At 40.3% G+C, this 21,735-nt stretch overlaps 1 protein-coding gene across 5 annotated transcripts in view; it reads right to left on the bottom strand.

The window, feature by feature from the left end:
- Nucleotides 1–2,173: 2,173 nt before the first annotated feature.
- CHD1L (chromodomain helicase DNA binding protein 1 like) overlaps nt 2,174–21,735 on the bottom strand; it is a 73,600-nt gene continuing 54,038 nt past the window's right edge. For 2 of the 5 annotated variants that reach the window (XM_047724591.1, XM_047724593.1), the window contains 8 exons: nt 20,116–20,264; nt 19,223–19,386; nt 18,486–18,682; nt 16,929–17,027; nt 6,154–6,224; nt 4,199–4,313; nt 3,168–3,276; nt 2,174–2,514 (listed from right to left, as the gene is read on the bottom strand). In XM_047724591.1, coding sequence (XP_047580547.1) covers nt 2,442–2,514; nt 3,168–3,276; nt 4,199–4,313; nt 6,154–6,224; nt 16,929–17,027; nt 18,486–18,682; nt 19,223–19,386; nt 20,116–20,264 — 977 coding nt within the window. In that variant the 3' untranslated portion in view covers nt 2,174–2,441. The other 3 variants (XR_007126502.1, XR_007126501.1, XM_047724592.1) reach the window with 3 other exon arrangements.

A 21,735-nucleotide genomic window follows, 5' to 3' on the forward strand; every position in this document is an offset into this window, starting at 1 on the left:
AAAAATCAAGAAAATATATCAGGTTGCACATATGGAAGAAGTTCAATAGACAAGACCCTCATTATCTCGGATTTTCATACTTATGTAGAGGTATAAACTTTTCCACAGAAGCTCATCAGTGCATAAAATCTTGCATTGTTCTCATACCCCTGTCTTAGCCTTCTCAAAGGGGAAGCCTAGAGGGCATCAATGATAAGCATAGAGGCTACTTATAGACAAACAGGCTTGAGTGATATAATATACAAAGGGCCTTCAGCCATCAGGCAGCACACCTCAGTATATCCATAGGCCCTCACTGACCAATGGGCTACTTACAACTAGGCACAGTTACCAAAAAAGGGAGAATTTCATATGTTGCCATAACTTTTCACCTTCCATCTTTAAAAACCACCCCCTCCCGGGTACCTGGGTTGCTTAGTCCATTAAGCATCGAACTCTTGATTTCAGCTCAGGCCATGATCTCAGGGTCATGAGATCAAGCCCCAAGTTATTTTCTCTCTCCCTCTGCCCCCACTTCCCCCTCCAAAAACAACTGAAAAAACAGGCCCACCCACTGCCTCCTTTGTTGTTATGCCCACAGCTCCCTTGCAGTGTATTCAATAAACTTCTATCTTCTTTGTTGTGCTTCAGGTGAATTCTTGTCATTGCCTGTGCCACCCATCAGCTTCCACCTGGTCGTTGCCCATTTGGAACCCTCCCCATCCAATCAGAAGAGACCCCACAATAAGCTGTGGAAGAAAGAGAACAAAACCCTCAGGATGAACAGAATAGTTTTTCTTTTTCTTATAGAATGACGGCCCTTTGGGAAGTGGAAGGGGATTATAAAAGGTAGGAAGGACTTAGGGAGACATAGGGCAGTGCTGATGACTCTGAATTGCTGAGGTAGACAAGCGAAGTAAGGGGCTGCCACTGACAAGTGACCCCATGTAAGGGAGAATGCACTATGTGAGTTTTCTCATCTTCTGTGTTGTTTTTCCCAACTTATCAAGAGGCAGAGGTTCATGGCCTAGGACCATTATCCAGAGGGAAAAGTACATATGGCTGGAGCATGGGGGACTGAGTGCAGGGTGAAAATGAAGCACCTCGACTCCCAGAACAACTGTGCTACTGAAAGATCAGCTGTATTCTCTGAGAGTGAGTTCCCTGCTCTGATGCTCCTCTCAGATGTTCAGAAACATCCACAGTTGGCCCTGTGCACACAGCCCTCAGAAGTGAGTACAGCTTTTCGGGAGAGCATACAGCTTCTGCAAATCAAGTTTTATTCACATCTGCTACTACCTCAGCTATCAAGCAGCTATCAAGGCTGCTTCTGAAGGTATGACCATTTACCTATGTATTAGGTTTCACTGTCCTCCCTTTAGAGAGTTCCAATTCTGTGTTTATAGGAGAAATAAGATGCCAATAAAGAGGTTAAAATTACGATAATAACCTCGATGTCAAGGCCTAGCAGTAAGGGTAGGAGTTAAGAGGGAACAAAAATGAAAGGAGTTTGGGGCACCTGGGTGGCTCAGTCCTTTGAACTCTTGATTTTGGCTCAGGTCATATCTCAGGGTTGAGAACGAGCCCTGTGCTGGGCTCCACACAGACATGGAGGGTCCCTGAGATTCTCTCTAAAAAAGGAAAGAAGTTTTAGGAGAAAAAAAAATGAAGGAATCATGAATTTAGGGTCTAATAGGTCTTTGACACAGATACTAAACTGTCAAAGGATGAAAGTGCCAGGGAGGGAGTCAGAGCACATCCCAGGTGTCATAGATACTTCCCTCCTTAGAAGGTCCTGGTCCTGGATGGCTGCCCCCCTAGCCAGGGTTCCTTGAAATGAAGGGCAAAGGGCTGAGATTTCCGAAGAAGTCTCTGCAGGACTAACGGTGGGGAGGTCCTAAACACAACAGAAGTCAGGCTGGTTGCAGATAGTCAACCAAGACTGAGGCTTTTTTTTTTTTTTTTTAAAGATTTTATTTATTTATTTGACAGAGCACAGGCAGGGGAGCAGCAGAGGGAAAGGGAGAAGCAGGCTCTTCACTGAGCAGGAAGGCATAAATGGGCTGAAGGTGCTTCCTTCTCCCAGAGCCACCTGTTTCATTTCTTCTTAATCTACAGCCTAATCCACTGTAAAGAAATCAGTCTAATGGAGGGGAAGAAAACTGGATTGAGGAGAAAGAAAGCAATGAAATCATTAGAGATAGAAAATTTTTTTATTACGCAAATAGCTATGCAAATGGAAGCCCTGGCAAACAGCCAGAGGACTTTCCCAATTAAGGTGTGCATCCCTGTATTACAGATACCAAATCAGAGTAACACATCCTGAGAACAAAATGAGAATTCAGAAAACACAGTATCTCAGAGGCCCACCAGATCCAGACTCTCTTTTTAAACACCTAATTCAGTAGCTCTGGGCAAATATTAACTGTTTGCTGAATGCTGACTGAGACACTGGCCAACTGTTAAGGTGCCAGCTGTCCTGGGGAAGAAGAGGATGGTGGATGAACAGCTGCTCTGCTTCTAGGAAAGTAATATCTGATAAGGACAGTCAAGGAAGATCTAGTTCATCACCTTAAAATCAACTTTACCAAAACTGCTATTTCTCTAGGTTAGTATTGAAATAATCACTCTGAAAGTAGCATGTCTTAATTCCCTTTCACCATATTATAAATTTTTCCAATACTGTTAGTACTCATTATGGCTACTATTATCTCGTTATTAAAACTCTTTTGATACTGCTTAAATTGTACAGGCATACAAAACATGACTTTTCTGCTAAGTTTTTATAGTTAAACCAAACAGGGAAAGATTAATACTGCATGCTATCACTTATATGTGGAATCCTAAAAGAAAGATGTCAAACTCCTAGGAACAGAGCCTTGTCTATAGGCCTGAAGGATCTCTAGAGACCTGATGTGAAAAGATTCACTATTATCAAATGACAATTATTCAATGAACTCCTCCCTTCATATACCTTTTAATCTAGCTGCTGGCACCAAGAAATGCTTGGGTGTATTTGTCCTTGGATATGTACAAGTTACAAAGTACTTCTTAGTTTTTGTCTTACTGGTGAGAGGCAGAGTAAAAAATGTGGCAGAAAAAGGCTTGGCCTTGATTAGTGATACCAGAAAATGCAAGACATTTTCTTTGAGCTGAGAGAACACACTAGTAAGATCACAAAAGGATACATGTAAGTTGGGATGCCTTTCGCAGCCAGATGTTTCCGAATAAGTCGCTCAGTGCCATACCAGTTAAAACCTTTCGTGGCATGTCCAATGCGTGGAAGATGAACACTTGCTGTTAAAAAGGAAAAAAACAGGTTATGAGTTCTTCATTCATCAAAAATTTGATTCAGTATAAAATATACATAAGAGAAAACTCCACTCTTAGTCACTTTGTGGTTTCCAACAAACAAAATGTACATAATCATGGGGTACCCCACACAAAGTATAAAATTAGAATGTCAAAAATATTCTAGGGCAGGACTATAAGAGGAAGAAGTAAGTAAGTCTATTAAACACAAAGACCTACAGGTTCTGGAAATAAGCAGGTACAATGAAAATAGAGTATGATCAGTGCTGGAGATAAAAAGATTATTATTATTATTTTTTAGAGAGGGGGAGGATGAAAAGGGGAGAGGGAGAATATTAAGCAGCATCCATGCTCAGCGCAGAGCCCAAGGCAGGGCTTGATCTCACAACCCTGAGCTCATGACCTGTGCTGAAATCAAGACTCAGACACTTAACTGACTGACCCACCAAGGTGCCCCAAAATAAATAGATCCTTTAACAAGTCAATCAGTTCAACAAACTCTGAAACACAACGGGTTTAGAAATAAAACTTCACTTTCATTTGGGCAGAGAACTGTCAGCTAATGTGGACTAGATGTGGCTACCCAAGAAGGGAAGTGGTAGGGTAAACAGTATCCCCAAGAGCATCTGACCAGATTACTGTATCTCTGGTCTTCTGCTTCCTCATCTGTAGAATGAGGACACAAATACCCCAGTGCAGGAAGATGGTCCACAGAGACAGTGAATACAAAAGTGATCTGGAAAGGAAAGGAGGCGAGTCAAGATGATGTGGTGATACTTGTGTGGTCTCTCATACATGGAGGCTTACCTTTACCATATATACTGAGTGAGGTCTTAACATTTCTCACCTCCCTTTAAAAACCCTATCACATGCCTGGAAACAGAAATTCATGTTCTGAAAAGCTTACCATTCTTTCTCTTTGCTGCTAAATAGATCTTCTTCAGGCCCTCTTCTAGGGCTGCCATCTTAATGCCAGACAGGACATTTGCGTGGTCACGGTGCTGAGCCACAATCAAGGCCAACTAGGAGGAAAAGCCATCACATGGTTGACATGACACGAGAAGGCTGCACTGTCAACTACGTGACCTACCCATGGAGGTCACTTAGTGACCCCCCATAGAGGGGGCTTCGTCTCCATCTTTTTTGGATGTTCTGCCTGAACCAGGTCCTACCAAATCCATGACTTAATCTTCCATTCTAATTGGTTTATTTTTGTGGTAACTTTATACATAAGCATTTCTTCTTGTTTTTAAGATATGTTAAAACCAGTGTCCAAAACATGCTGTCTTTCTTAAGTGTTCTCAATGGTAAAAGAATTTTTCAGTCTTAGGAGCAAAAAGGACTTTGCAGGTTCCCATATCCAGCCCTCTGGCGGATGCTCGAGTCAGCTCCCAACCCCCATTCCATCTCTGTTCCCGTAATTCCTACCCTGTCCTAAGTGGGGAAGACTGGACAGAGTGTCAAGGGAGTGTCTGGGACTGGCAACCCTACCATCATATGGTAACCAGTTGTAAACATTTTCCTTGAGTCACTGGATTCTGAGCGTCTATGCTGTTATCACTGTGTTGTTCATGTTTTTTAGCGTTTTAGAAATGACTGAAAAAATGGCTGAGCAGGCAGAAGCCACTTTGTTGTCAGCCACAAAGACCACCAACCTCAAGAAAATATATGTCCCTTTCAGCCTGGTTTCTAAATTTCTTTTCTAAGTCAGTAAGATTTGGCTCTAAATTGACTATGAATTCAGGCCCTTGATAAAGTCAGGTCAAGTGTGGTTAATATAATAATATAATAATTCTTAGAGGAATTCTAAAGGACTGGTAATTAAGAGACACTTAAGATGCAAAAGGAGAATTTTTCTTTGAAAGCAAGAAAGCATGAGTTGGGAGAAGGGCAGAGGGAGAGCACAGAGCCCGTTGCAAGGCTCAGTCTCAGGACTCTGAGATCATGACCTGAGCCAAAATCAAGAGTTGGACACTTAACTAACCAAGCCACCCAGGTACCCCCAAAGGATAATTTTAATATAAGCGGAGGAAATATGGATCGGCTCCTCTTCTCTGCTTATAGCTGGCTACTATACACAATCTTTTACATATCTTTTCACATAATGAATGATGAAACACTTGAGGTTTTGAGTCCTGTTTTCTTATTAAGTGTTTCCTAAGCACGTCCTATGAGCCGGTACTGTGTGAGGTATCGAGGATGAAATGACAGAGTCTACACTCTTGGGAGGAGCCTGCGTAAGGTCGGTACAGAGAACAAGCAAGTCCGAGAACGGTTCCGTGATGGAAAGAAGGGCGATGGAGGGAGTGTGGTGGACTGTGAGGCCTAACATGCTTGTTATGGGTTGAATACCTATGTTGAAGCCCTAACCCTTAGTACTGAAGAATATGACTGTGTATGGAGACAGGACATTTTAAAGAAGGAAATAAGTTAAAATGAGACCATTAAGTGGTACCTGATCCAGTCTGACTGCTGTGCTTACAAGGAAAAAATGTGGACACAGACTGAGACACTAGGGATGTGCACACAGAGAGGAAAGACTATGTGAGGAAACATGAAGGTGGCTACCCTTAAGCCAGGAAAGAAGCCTCAGAGGCAATCGGCCCTGGCCGCACCTTAATCTTGGACATGCGGCCTCCAGAACTGTGAAGAAATTAATCTGTCTTCTAAGCCACCTGGCTGGTGGTGTTTTTTAACAAACTAGAGAGATGATCCCTGAAAAGCAGTGTTGGTGCTGTTCTATTATGGCAGCCCTTGCAACCAATGTGTTGACAGAGAGGCCAGCAGGAACAGGAGAGGTTTAAGAGGAGGTGACATGAGCCAAAATTTAGTTCTGATTAAGAGATTTTTTTTTTTACTTACCAAATCTTGCCCACTGTTTCTTGACTCTTTATCATCAATAGGAAATAAAAGGACGCCTCCCAAATTCAAGTCTGAGGTAAAATAAAAGAGCAACAGACAGAAGGTAAGGTTCACTCTGGACTGAGACCCCTGAAGAGGGACCCTTGTGAATGCCCGACTCCTTTCCTTGTCGGCCAATTAGGTAGCAATCTCATTTTTTCTCACTCTCTTAGCCTCAGTCACTGCTTTAGCCAGGAACTCACAGGATCCACCCTTGAGAGGTTTTTTTTTTTTAATTTTTTGGCTCAAAAACTTTCATTTTTTAAATGTTTTATTGGGGTAAAATATACCTAACATAAAACTTACCATCCTGACCATTTTTAAGCACACAGCCTGGTAGTGTCAAGTACCTTCACACTTCTATGTAGTCTCCACAACCCTCTTTACCTTGCATAACTGACACTCCATTCTTATTAAACATCTTCTCATCTCCTCTATAACCACCATTCTTACTTTCTACCTCTGTGAATGTACTGGAGTTATTTCATCTAAGTGAAATCACACAACACTTGTTTTTTTGTGACTGGCTTATTTTATTGGCATCATGTCCCCAGGATCTGTCCATGTTGTAGCATGTGTCAGAATTTCCTGGTTTCCAAGGCATGAATTATTATTCACTGTATGAATATACACTGCACTGTTTATCTATTCATCCATCAGACACTTAGGCTTCCACCTTTAGACCATTGTGAATAATGCAACATAGGTGTATAAATACCTGTTTTGAGTCTGAGTCCCTGTCTGCAGTTCTTATAAGAGGGATTGCTGGATCACGTGGTAATTTTATTCTTAAATTTTTTCAGGAAACACCATACTGTTTTCCATAGCAGCTACATCACTTTGTGTTCCCACCATCAGTACACAAGTGTTCTAATTTCTCCATATCATCACATTTGTTACTATTTTTTTTTATTGAGATGTAACTGACATGTAACACTGTGTAAGTTTAAGGCATATAACATATTGATTTACACATTTATACTGCAATACAAGTGCCACTGAAGCATGAGCTAACATCTCAATCACATCCCATAACCACCTCATGGTGGGAACAACTACGACCTGGTCTCTCAGCAATTTTAAGGTTTACAATAAAGATCTGTTGTCTGTAGTCCCTGCAATGTATACTGACCTCTAGAAGTCATTTATTTACTAAGTGCAAGTTTGTACCTTCAACATTAACATTAACCATTTCTACCACCCCCAGGCCCTGGTAACCACCATTTCATTCTGGGTTTTTTTTTTTTATAGATTCCACATATAAGGGACGTATGTGTGTGTGTGTGTGTGTGTTTTGTGTATATGTGTACACATCTTCTTTATCCATTCATTTGTTGACAGACACTTTGTCTTGACTATTGTGAATAATGCAGAAATCAACATGGGAGTGCAGATATCTCTTTGATAACCTGTTTTCACTTCCTTTGAATATATACCCAAAAGTGGGATTGCTGGATCATATGATAGTTCTAATTTTAACTTTTTGAGGAACCTCTATGCTGTTTTCCATAGTGACTGCACCAGTTTGCATTCCCACCAATTGTGCATGATGGTTCCCTTTTCTCTACATCCTCATCAATACTTATTAGCTCTTGTCTTCTTGATGATAGCCATTCTGACAAGTGTGAGGTCTTATTTCATTGTAGTTTTGATTTGCATTTCCCTGATGTTTAGCATCTTTTCATGTCCCAATTGGCCATCTGCATATCTTCTTTGGAAAAATATCCATTCGGTTCCTCTGTTCACTTTTTAATCAGACTTTTTTTTTTTTTTTCTGTTGAGATGTCCAAGTTCTTTATAAATGTTGAATAGCAACCCTTTATCCAATATATGGTTTTCAAATATTCTCTTCCTTTCTGTAGGTTGCCTTTCCATTTTGTTGTTTCTTTTGAAGTGCAGAAGCTTTTAAGTTTGATGTAGTCCCACTTACTGATTTTTTTCATTTTTATTCTTTTGATGTCCTCCCCAAAAAATTACTGCCAAGGGCAATCTCAAGGAACGTCTTCCCTCAGTTTTCTTCTAGGAGTTTTATAGTATCAGGCCTTATGTTTAAGTCTTCAATCCATTTTGTGATAATTTTTGTAAGTGGAGTAAAATAGGGGTCCCAATTTCATTTTCCTACATGTGGCTATCCAGTTTTCCCAACATCAGTTGAAAAGACTACATTTTTCCCATTGGATGTTCTTAGCTCCCTTATCAAATACCAGTTGGCAATGTATGTACAGGTTTAATTCTGGGGTCTGTAGTCTGTTTCATTGATCTATTTGTCTATTTTTATGCTGATACCATGCCATTTTAATTATTATCACTTTGTAGTATAGTTTGAAATCAGGAAATGTGATGCCTTCTGCTTTGTTCTTTCTGAGGATTGCTTTGGCTCTTCAAGGTCTTTTTTGGTTTCATTCAAATTTTTGGATTTATTCTATTGCTGTAGAAAATGCTATTGGAATTTTGATAGGAATTGCTTTAAATCCAGAGATGGCTTTGTGTAGCATGAACATTTTGATGATATTAACTCTTCTGATTAGTGATTGTGAAATATCTTTTCAATTATTTGTCTTCTTCAATTTCTTTCAACAAAGTCTTGTATTTTTTCATTATCTAAATCTTTTACTTCCTTGGTTAAATTAATTCTTAGATATCTTATTGTGTTTCTTCTTAGGGTAAATGGATAGTTTTCCTCATTTCTTTTTTAGTATTGTCACTGCTAGTGAATAGAGAAGGAACTGATTTCTGTGTGTTGATTTTAGATCCTGCAACTTTACTGAATACATTGATTATGTCCAATAGTTCTTTTTCCAGTTGATTAAATCCAATATACTGAGAATTTGGGGTTTTCAATATATAGTATCACATCTACAAATAATGACAATTTTACTATTTCCTCTTTAAGTTGGATGCCTTTTGTCTTGCCTGATTGCTCTAGCTAGGGCTGCCTGTACTATGTTAAAAAAGAAAGAGAATAGGCAGGCACCCATGTTTTGTTCCTGGTTTTAGAAGAAAAGCTTTTGATTTTTCTCTGTTGAATATAATGTTAACCATGGGTAACACATATGGCTTTTATTATGCTGATGTATGTTCATCCTATACTTATTCTTTTGAGGTTTTTTTTTTTTTTTTTTAACTCTTCAAAGATTTTTTTATTTATTTATTTGACAGAGAGAGATCACAAGTAGGCAGAGAGGCAGGCAGAGAGAGAAAGAGGAGGAAGCAGGCTCCCCGCTGAGCAGAGAGCCCAACCTGGGACTTGATCCCAGGACCCTGAGATCATGACCTGAGCCGAAGGCAGAGGCTTAACCCACTGAGCCACCCAGGCGCCCTCTTTTGAGGGTTTTTATCATGAAAGGATGTTGTATTTTGTAGAGTGCTTTTATTGCATCTGTTGAGAAGTTTAATGATTTTTGTCCTTCCTTCTACTAATGTGGTGTTTATCACATTTGATTTGCATATGAAGAACTATCCCTGCATCCTAAGGAGAAATCTTACTTGGTCATGGTGTGTAATCCTTTTAATGAGTTAAGTTTGGTTTGCTAATATTTTTTTTTATAATTTTTGCATCAATATTCATCAGGATTTTAGTCTATAGTTGTTTTTTTTTTCTTATAGTGTCCTTACCTGGCTTTGGTATCAGGGTAATACTGGCCTCACAGAAGGAGTTTGAAAATGTTCCCTCCTCTTCAATTTTTCTGTAAGAGTTTGAGAAGGGTTGGCATTAATTCTTCTTAAAATGTTTGGTAAAACTTGTCCATGAAGGCATCTGATCCTGGGAGGTTTTTAAAACCTGAGTCCATCTCCTCATTCATAATCCATCTGTTCAGACTTTATGTACCTTCTTGGTTCAGTCTTAGTAGGCTGTATGAGTATAAAATTTATCCATTTCTTCTAGATTATCTCATTTGTTGGTGTAAAATTGTTCATAGTAGTGACTGATGATCTTAATGTTTTTCTGCAGGTCCACTGTAATTTCTCCTCTTTCATTTCAGACTTTGAGTCTTCTCTCTTTTTTCTTAGCCTTTCTAAAGGTTTGTCAATTTTATATTAAAAAGAAAAAAACAACTCTTAGAGTCACATCTTCTCTTTTGATTTTCTGGTCTCTAATTTCATTTATTTTAGATCTGATCTTTATTTCCTTCCTTCTGCTAACTTTGGGGCTTACTTTGCTCTTCTTTTTCTAGTTTTTTAAGGTATAAAGTTGGGTTATTTGAAATATTATTTCTTAACATATGTATTTATTGCTCTCGACTTCCCTATCGGAAGTGCTTCTGCAGCATCCATCAATGTTTGGTATGTTGTGTTTCCATTTGTTTCAAGATATTCTTTGGTTTAGGCAACCCATGGAATGGAAGAAGATATCTGCAAATGACAATACAGACAAAAGGCTGATATCCAGGATCTATAAAGAACTTCTCAAACTCAACACGCACAAAACAGATTATCATGTCAAAAAATGGGCAGAAGACATGAACAGACACTTCTCCAATGAAGACTACAAATGGCCATCTGACACATGAAAAAATGTTCATCATCACTAGTCATCAGGGAGATTCAAATTAAAACCACATTGAGATACCACCTTACACCGCTTAGAATGGCCAAAATTAGCAGGACAGGAAACAACATGTGTTGGAGAGGATGTGGAGAAAGGGGAACCCTCTTACACTGTTGGTGGGAATGCAAGTTGGTACAGCCACTTTGGAGAACAGTGTGGAGATTACTTAAGAAATTAAAAATAGAGCTTCCCTATGACCCTGCAATTGCACTACTGAGTATTTACCCCAAAGATACAGATGTAGTGAAAAGAAGGGCCATCTGTACCCCAATGTTTATATCAGCAATGGCCACGGTCGCCAAACTGTGGAAAGAACCAAGATGCCCTTCAACGGACGAATGGATAAGGAAGATGTGGTCCATATGCACTATGGAGTATTATGCCTCCATCAGAAAGGATGAATACCCAACTTTTGTATCAACATGGAAAGGGCTGGAAGAGATTATGCTCAGTGAAATAAGTCAAGCAGAGAGAGTCAATTATCATATGGTTTGACTTATTTGTGGAGCATAACAAACAACATGGAGGACATGGGGAGATGGAGAGAAGGGAGTTGAGGGAAATTGCAAGGGGAGATGAATGATGGGAGACTATGGACTCTGAAAAACCTGAGGATTTTGAAGGGGCGGGGGGTGGGAGGTTGGGGGAGCCAGGTGGTGGGTATTATGGAGGGCACATATTGCATGGAGCACTGGGTGTGGTGCATAAACAATGAATTCTGTTACGCAGAAAAGAAATTTAAAAAATAAAAAAGGAAAAAAAAACTTAAAAGGCAAACCAAAGAATATCTTTTTGATTTCTTCTTTGACTCCACTGGTTGTTTAGAAGGGTGCTGTTTAGTTTCCACATTATTTGGAGATTTTTCTAACTTTTCTCATTAAAAAATTTCTAGTTTCATACCATTGTGGTTGGAAAAGATATTTGGTATGACTTCAGGTTTATTTTGCTATGATTTGTTTTGTGCTCTATCATATAATCCATTCTTGAAAATGTTCCATGTGTACTTGAGATGTGTATTCTACTGTTGTTGGATGAAATTTTCTACAGATGTCTGTAAGGTCAGTCTGATGTACTATTTGGTCCAAGTCTATCTCCTTGTTGCTTTTCTCTCTGGATGATCTGTGCATTGCTGAAAATGATAGATTGAAGTCTCTATTATTGCACTGATGTTTATGTGTCCCTTCGTATCTGTTAATATTTGTTCAATATATTTAGGTGCTTTGATGTTGAGTGCATATATACTATTGTTTTATTTTCTTGATGCATTGATCCCTTTATCATTACATAATGACTTTGCTTGTCTCTTGCAATCATTTTGGTTTGAAGTCTACTTTGATGTAAGGATCGCTACCCCCACTTTCTTTAGTTCCCACCTGCAGAGTATCTTTCTTCATCCCTTCACTTGGTGTCTATGTGTTTTTAAGGCTCAAGTAGGTCTCTTGTAGGCAGCAAACAGTTGTGTCCTGTTTTTTGTTCTTTTCCATCAGTCTCTCTGCCTTTTGCTTGATGAATTCAATCCATTTACATTTAGAGTAATTACTTTATCTAAGTCCTTAACAAATGTCACATTACTCACTGCTTTCTAGTTGCTCTGTATTTCTAGTTTCTTTTTCCCTCTGTTTCTGCCTACCTCCATACACTGGTTATTTTTCTGTAGTGGGATGTTCCATTTCCCTTTGCCTCTTATGGATCTGCTCTAGGTTTTTGCTATGTTGTTACCATAAAACATCTTATAGAAAAAGCAGTCCATCTTAAGCCGAAAGCAACTTATGGTCAATCACCTATTAAGGCTCTCCCTTTTATTCCTTTTATCCCTTTTTATGTTGTTTATTCATTACTGGTTCTTTTTACTATTCTTTTCTCTTAACATTTATACTGGATGGCTAAAGCACCATCCTAATATAGAAAGCAGTTACTTCTCTTTTTCACCTTTACTAGTGTGTTGCGTACTTCCAAGTTTTCGTGTTACTGATCAGCATCTTTTCATTTTGGCTTGAAGAAGAACTCTTTTCACCATCTTGCAAGGCAGATCTAGTGGTAGTGAACTCCCTCAGCTTTTTGTCTGGGATATCTTATCTGCAAGATAACATGGCCAGATACAGTTGGTAGATTGCCTTAGTTGGCAGTCTTTATCTTTCGACACTGAATATGTCATTCCACTCTCTCCTAGCCTGTAGGTGCTGCTGAGAAATCTGCTGTCAGCCTAGTGAGGGTTCTTTTTAGGTTATGTTCTTTCCCCTCTCTGGCTTCTTTTAAGATTCTTTATCATTGATTTTTTAGTTCATTATCATGTGTCTTGGGGAAGGTCTTTCTGCATTGAGATAATGGGGTGATCTATTAGCTCTGTGGACTTATATGTCCCAGTTTCCCCAGGTTTGAGTTCTCAGCTATCATTTCTTTAAATAAACTCTGTCCCCTTCTCCCTCTCTTCCTTTTCTGGAAGCCTGCTTATTCTGATACTTGTCTTACTCTGATAGTTGTCTTTTTTATCCAATCCCATAGCTCATGTACTTTCTTCGCTCTTATTTAATCTCTATTCTTTCATCTCTTCTGTGTTATTCCAAAATTCCTATACCCCGAGTCATGTTTTCTTCCGTCTGGTCTGCCCTGCTAGAGCTGCTCTCTACTGTAGTCTTTACCTCATTCAACAAATTCTTCACCTCCAGAATTTGTTTGGTTCTCTTTTACGGAACAGAACTCATTTTGTTCATATGTTTTATTCCTGATTTCAATGAATTGCCTTTGACTTTTCTTGTAACTCATGGAGTTTATTCATAACTGCTATTCTGAATTCTTTATCAGTTAGATTGCAATATTCTGTGCCTTTGAGCTTGTTTGCTAGAGAAGTGTCATTTTCTTTCTGTGATGCCATATTTCCTTGATTTTTCACATTCCTTGTAGTTATGTACTGCTGCTTTTGCATTTGAAGTAGCAGACACCTCCTTAATTCTGTGCTAACTGCTTTTAGCAGATGGTTTTATGTTCTGTGGTATATTATTACTGAGTTATTCCTCGTGTTTGTGAGGTATACCTGTCCACTCTTCTTGCTCTCTCTTGGGGCCAAATTTTTAAGCTTCTGTGTCATCTCTGGATGTTACAATTCACCAGGCTGCCTCTTGGAAACAGCATTCTAGAAGAACTATTTATAGCTAAGTTTTGTGTTTTTTTTTCCCCTTGACCAATGACTTTCCAAGTGTGCTCCCTGTCTACCAGAGCTCGTTCTCACAGATGCATTTGGGAGCCTGTTCAAAGCTGGCAGCAGAGTCGGTGGAAGTGTGGGTTTAGCACTGTTTTGGGGGAGCCTGTGGACACAGTAAGGGAATTCCTGAGTGTGGTACTTTGAGAGACTGAGGATGAACTTCCCGTTGAGCTCAAACCCTTTGACACCATTTGAAATTTGGATCTGCCTCTTCCCAGCCACAGAACTCCCACCTTAGTACTCTGGGTACTGGCAGAGAAAAATGGGTTTCTCCAGCTGTGTTCCATCCGACTGGGACAGCTAGGAGCTTACTCACCACTTTCCTTTCCCCACACAGGTCACCTCCTCCAAATACACCAGTCCATTCAGTGTTTCCTTGGGCAAGAGGCAGCAGCAGGAGAGTGTCTCTTACCGCCTCCACTGTAACCAACTTCTATTTTTCCTACTCCAGTGGTGTGCTGGAGTCTCCCCACAGGAAGTCTGGATTTCGGCAAGTTCTGTCTCATCCATGAGTACCTGCCCGGTGAGCACACATCCGATTTTTCCCTGACGGTGGCAAGAGAGGTGTAGGCAGTCGTGCTGGCTCCATAGCCTGTATGGAGGTTTGTCTGTATCTCATGGGTGGCAGTGGTGGGCAAGCCTCCTCTCAGGTCCTTTGGAGTAGGTGTTAGGTCCCAAAAGACACACCAACAGGCTTTCATTTGTGTATGGGTATCTAATTTGATTAACTAGGGGGATAAAAAGGCGGAATATCTTATACCACCAATGTTGCTGATGTCATCCTCTTCACTTCTGAGTTTACATGATCTCCCAGTTCAATGTCCCTTACGTATTACCTACAAAGTACTCCTGCGGGTATTAGAGAGTGAATGCAAACCCAAGTCATCTGGGGATGGTGAGTGGAGGGCATTATGAACTTGAAATTCCTTCAGCAGTCTTAATGTTTGTTTTAAACCAAACACTGCACTCTATCTGCATCTATTTTCACATTTTCCTAACTCATCCTAATCAAATCAAACTAATGCTCTAGAAAAATGTCCTAAAATGATTATATTACTTTACATACTTCAGCTTGAAGCTTTTATTCTCTCAGTCTACCCTACACACCCCAATCTTTTAAGTCATCCTAAAATACTGGCTCAGTTAGGCCATTCTTCTATTCAAACTCCCAAAGACTAGCCATTACCTACTGGATAAGGTCCTGCTTAGAAAAGCATCTCCCTGGACAAGCCACATGCAGTCTTCTATAATGTGATCCAAATCCCGCTCTTTAAAATCCAACTCTCCTCTGTTCCTCAGCCTCAACCCTTTACTCTGGCCTGCCTGGCCTACACACCATTTCCTAAACACATTCACTGTGTAACTGCCTGGGTCATTCAACACCCTATACTGGGAATGACAATTGTGGGAATATCAAAAAGCACAAGAGACAGTCAGAGATCGTCTTCCATTTCTCACCACTCACTTGAATTCAACCCACCTTTCCAAGCCCAAGAGTACTTTTACCACCTCCACGAAGCCCTCCCTGGTATTTCCAGCCCACATTTTCATCTACTCTCCTCTACCCTATTTCAGTTCTTCTTCAGAAGAGTACACACACTCAACCCTGTTTCCTTACTAACCATTTATGTCTTAACTCTGTGAAACCAAGGTTTAGTCTTCACATTCTCCTCAAAGTACTCCAAAGTCATGCAAATCCAATGGCCGTTTCTCAGTTCTCATCCTCACTTCAGTGCCTGACTTCTTGACACCCTCTCCTCCTTTATACTTCAAAATATTATATTCTCAAAGTTCTCTTAGCTGACAATTACTTCTGTCTCTCCTTCTTGCTGCTGTTCCTAAGTGGAAGTGTTTTCTATGTTTTGTTCTCTGTCCTCTCATTTCCCCATCCTGCCTCCTTCACAGTTCAAACAGGCATTCCTCAGTCTTCATTTCTAGCTCTGACCTCTCCTGAATTCTGCTTTTCCAACTGCCCAATCAATATCTAGATCTCAGTTATTTTAACCTACTAAACCAAAGAGGGTTTAATAGAAAATAAATCATTTTTTTAATAGTTTAGAGGGTAAAGGACTGCCTCAAAGTCACATAACTAGTCAAATGACAAAACTAGCTAATGAGACCCCAACCGGCTCTCCCAACTCCTTAACTAGTGCTTTATAACCCATATGATACCTGTCCTAAGTGTCCTCTTCTCTTGTATTCCATCCCTACTCCTTTTCTCTGCTTTGTCAGTGATCTATTTTAGTAGAAAGAGTATTCCTTGTAAGTCCTTACATCTCTTTCCACCCTAGAGAACTAGGAAGAAGTAGGGAAAACCAATCTCTGAGGAATCTGAAGGACACTTATCCCTTGAACAAGGTCCCTTGGCCTCTTGAGTCCCCAGAAAACGGCAATAATAATTTTATTCCTCTTCCTACTCTCTGATTTCTGCACGAAAAAGAAGGTGCCCTTTCTCCTTTTCCATGCCAAGGGAGGATACTTCCAGCACTTCTAAGGTCCTCTGGCCCCAAACACCCTTACTTCTGTCTCCAGCAATTGCTGTATCTCAGCCTAGGGCATCCTCATAATACACCCTTCTCCTCTTCAACACCCAACCCCAGTTCTTGTTAGCACTTTGATGGCAGGTCTCTGCCATTTTCAAGAAATATTCCCTTATGAAGATCGGGTGTGTTGGCCGCAGTGGAGGTAAACACTGAAATGCTCTTTATGCCAATACTTTAACATGCACAGAGGGACTGACATTTATCAGAAGACTTGCATATCCACTATCCTCATTATAGTCCCATGAGGTAGGTGGAATCAGTATTATTCACAAATTATAGATGAGAAAACAGGGACAGAGAGGGTAAGGGACTGCCTCAAAGTCACATAACTAGTCAAATGACAAAACTAGCTAATGAGACCCCAACCAGCTCTCCCAAGTGTCCTCTTGCATTCCATCTTCTCTGCTACCTTTTCTCTACCCCTTTTCTCTGCTTTGCTTCTTACCTTTCATTTTCCCAGCCAGCTCATATATTTTTCTTGGTTCATCGGATCGTGTTTCCAAAGCTGTGAATAAACCACCTCGGCCCCAGCGACCAGAGTCATCTGACAGAAGAAGAAAATTTTCATTTTTAGAAGGCAAAGTCCAGTCCACAATTCAAAAACACAAAGGTATGCCAACTAGATTTGTAGAAGAATGATTTTTCCAAGGGAAGAAACACCTGTGTAGCCTCCCAGGAAAATCATAGGTTGGACTTCTCAAATGTTTAGGTTTTTTTTTTTTTTTTTTTTTTTAAGATTTATTTGACAGAGAGAGAGAAATCACAAGTAAGCAGAGAGGCAGGCAGAGAGAGAGGGGGAGGAAGCAGGCTCCCCGTGGGGCAGAGAGCCCGACTCGGGGCTCGATCTCAGGACCCTGCTGGGATCATGACCTGAGCCGAAGGCAGAGGCTTTAACCCACTGAGCCACCCAGGCGCCCCTCAAATGTTTAGGTTTTATGGAATATACAAGACTATCACAACAGGAAGGTGGAGAATAGATGTAACATAACAAGCACCACAAGCATTGGTAATCCAACAGCATATAATTCCCATTTTACAGGTAAGGAAGAAAAAAGGTGGGTGCCTGGGTGGCTCAGTGGGTTAAGCCGCTGGCTTCGGCTCAGGTCATGATCTCAGGGTCCTGGGATCGAGTCCCGCATCGGGCTCTCTGCTCGGCGGAGAACCTGCTTCCTCCTCTCTCTCTCTCTCTGCCTGCCTCTCTGCCTACTTGTGATCTCTCTCTGTGAAATAAATAAATAAAATCTTAAAAAAAAAAAAAAAAAAAAAAAAAAAAAAGAAAAAAGGTTAAATGACTCATTTGACCTGCGACTAACATAGCTGGTTATTATCTTCTGTTTACAGTCACTCACTCACGCTCCAAATATTTGTTAGCATGTATTACTGCTCTAGGCACTAGTGTTACAGCAGTGGACAACAACAACAAATCCCTGTTCCTGTGAAGTTTATTTTCTAGTTCAATGAGACAATCATATAAACGAATACACGCATAATACGTCTGGGTGGTGATATGTGTAATAAAGTAAACGAAGGTAGGAAAAGGAGTAGAGAGTAACAGAGGTGTGGGGGTGGGGTCTGTTTTACATGAGGCACTCCGGGGAGACCAATCTGAGATACAGACATTTGAACAACAGTTACTGCGGCTATCTGAGGAAAGAGGATTCCAGGCAGGAAGTAAAAAATGCAAAGATCACAGAAGCAGGGGGAACATGCTTGTAGTTTTGCTTTTTCTCAAAAGATTTGTCTTATATATGTTGCCTCCTTTCACCTTCTCAAAAAACTTGTGCAGAGAATAGGGAACTATCCAATTATATGCAACCAGGTAAATGAGAGCACCAAGGGTCAAATCTATCTATGTCTCTGGATTCTAAATTTGCCTTTTTATGACCACAGGACCGCACTGGCCCATCAGTCATATCTAGGTCAGGCTTCTGCCTCTTCCTCCCCAGTTCTTGGTACCATAAAGAACACGGCACCCACCCTGGGCCAGTACCACTTCTCCTACCTATGCAGTGCACGATGACAGCATCCTCTGCCCCAGCCTGTGGGTGGGTGACATCACCGCTAACGTAACTGATGGCAGTTGAATCTGGATCTTCATAATCCAGCTGGGCAGACCTCTCGTCTTCCCTGTCCTCTGGTTCGCTCTCCTCAGAAGGCAGGCAGAAGGACTGGTAATTGTTGGACTCCCACCAGGCCATCCTTCAACCGGCCAGAGATAAAAGGAAATTAACCTGGTCTATCACAATTTCCCTTGGAGTGCACTTCATCCTGCCATTCACAAACAGCAAGTGCCCAGTGGAAATGCAATTAGACACTCACCCTGATTGCAGTTTTCTGCCTATTTGTAAATCAACCAGAAGTCTTACTGATTAGCCTAGTTGCCTCCTGACTATACTTCAATAATGAGCAGCCACTGGATGTCCCTGTTCTTAAGAACAAGATTAAGGTACTGTTCAAGTGAACTACTCTTTGTCAGCGATAATAAAATCTTAACATTTTCTTGCTTCAACTGAATTGAGTCTCTCTACACACACAGGATTTTTCACAAAAAAAAGTACACGGTTAGGGATAAGTTCAATCTTTAAAAAAATATTCTATTATCAGAAAGAGCTACCAGTTTTATAGAACCTTTCTGCAATTTTAAAGTGTTCAACTGTGGACTCAGTATACTCAGTGAGATTCCTTTAAGCATGACCCTCATCAGCTTTATGATAATAAATTCAAATAATACACACATACTTTTTCTCGTGTTCTGCTTCTTCCTTTTTCCTCTTCTTCTCCTCCATTAGTCTCTTTCTCTTGGCTGCTGCTGCTTGTCTCTTCTTCCTTCTGTCCTCGAATTCCTCTGGGCTCAGAATCCGCTTCCTTTTCGTAGACCCCTCCGCAAGGCCTGGGAGGAGAACCTGTAGCAAGAATGAGATCAATAACCAGGAAGGGTGGTGGCTGTCTATCCTTTCATGAGTTTTATTCATCCTTAAAACACATTCTGTGTGAAAGCAACATGGCTAATATTTCACAAAACTGCATCGCCCTGCCCCCTTGTGTGGTGGGAAGTGGTGGCAAGACACTTCAATTTACTGTTCACATTACACATCTCACTGGCCCGGTGATTAAGATATTGTGCTCTAAACTCAACCAAAGCACTCGCATGGTTGGTACAGCAGTACCTCATCTGATTAATTTCAATAGGACTGAGGTACTTCAGAAAATCCTCCTCTAATATATTATATAATTCTTTCTCAGAATATTTCAACATCACAATTATCTTAATGGTAACTAGCACTTCATGAGCACATACTAAGTGCCACCATTCATGACTGCCACCTTCTCTTAGTGACACTGGGGTCAAGTTAGCGGGAGTAGGATTTAGTATTTTGGTGATCCCTTCTGGGATGGCTAAGATGGACAGGGCTGCTTTCACCTGCATTAAATGGTAAAATACACTCTTCCTGTTAACGTTATTTATGACAACTTTCACAGTTTTTATGCTAGAGTACAGTTAATTATACTTACATCTCAACAAATACTTATATACTTATTTTTCAATAAACCACTCCCAGCATCATTTTTTGTTCTCTTAGGATGTGAATTTGGGAGAATTAAATTCTTTTACATAAATGAATAATCCTTACACTGCTTTTATTTCTGAGTAGCCGGCCCTCTTGCGTAGTTTTCTCCAAACGCTTTTTCTGAAGGTTCACCAGTTGCTCAAATGATTTTCTATCTTCTTTACTAGGCTCCTTGGAATAATCTTTACCTTCAAATAAGTACATATGGTTTTCTAAGAACATAAAACACAAAAGAGAATGTCAGACACTAGAGAAAAATGGATTAATTCTATTCAAAGCAAGAAAGTCAAAGTAGAGAACAGTTCATATTCTAAATGCGCTAAGACTAGCTTGTGAGGAAGCTACTGATCTTGGATCCCACGGCGGGGTGCGGGGGGGGGGGGGGTCTCACACATTTACTATTTAAAGGAGAGGGTGTGGCTAATGCCCTTTGGTCCTCCTCTAGCTGGTATGCAAGTCTCTGTTGGATACCTTCCACCCTGCTGAATCTTGGGCTCACCCATCACTGCTTCCACATTACTCTCCATCATAGGTCTCACTGATATTAAGACCACTTAATAAAAAATAACTGAGAACATATTTTTTTTTATTCTGCACATACCTAATACTCAACTCTTTCTCCTCTTTTCTGTAATAAGGAACAAGTGGCAAATCTCTAAGAAAATGGAGAATCACAAAAATAAGTCCTTAGATTTCTAATGTTCTTTTCAGGTCTCATGAAGTATCTTTATGAGCCTCCCCACAATCCTGTTTTAACTAACCCCATAGAAGAAAGGGAGAAATGAAGCTCAAACAGGGATTAAGGGACTCCCCAGTTCTCACTACTAATAAATGAAGGCAGTAGGATTGTCACTCAAAAGCCACCATGCTCTTTTCAGGGCATTCTGGTGTCTGTAGAAGAACGGAGAATGAACAGGCCAGCAAATACTAATTATAGTAATAACAATGACAATAGTGTAATCTTGATAGTATTTTATGCTTTTGGAACACTTTCATCTCTATTATCACATTTAATTTCTCAACTATTTAAAAGAGTAAAGCAGACATTAATAGCACCATTTTATAGATGAGGACACAAAGGCTGAAAGTTTGGGTGATGTGCCAAGATCATGAATCAGTGATAGAAGTCATGACAAGCCAAGACCAGCAACCCAGAGAGGTGAGATAATGATTCTAAAGTGAAGCGTATTTAATAGCACATACTACCAAAGAATGTATTTTCACAGCATTATGAAATCAGCTTTAAGTATGTTTTCTCTAGAGAGTATGAAAGCAAAACATTTTCATTCTCAAGAGATCAATTGCTTCGCACTTGTACCCAAATCCAACCAGCTGTAATTCTAATTGGCATTTGCTAATTAAATCAGCAGGGGGCTTTCAATGAGGTGCTCTATCAACAAGTGGAAAAAAAGGGCTGAGAAGTGTCAAATATGATCAACATATGTAGCTTCATATTGCATGCAATTCTCAACTTACAAACATGCTTTAAAAAAAAAACCCTGGCGGGGCACCTGGGTGGCTCAGTGGGTTAAGCCGCTGCCTTCGGCTCGGGTCATGATCTCAGAGTCCTGGGATCGAGTCCCACATCGGGCTCTCTGCTCAGCAAGAAGCCTGCTTCCCTCTCTCTGCCTGCCTCTCCGTCTACTTGTGATCTCTCTCTGTCAAATAAATAAATAAAATCTT

Source organism: Lutra lutra, chromosome 4 (assembly GCF_902655055.1).
Source record: "Lutra lutra chromosome 4, mLutLut1.2, whole genome shotgun sequence".
Classification (NCBI taxonomy): domain Eukaryota; kingdom Metazoa; phylum Chordata; class Mammalia; order Carnivora; family Mustelidae; genus Lutra; species Lutra lutra.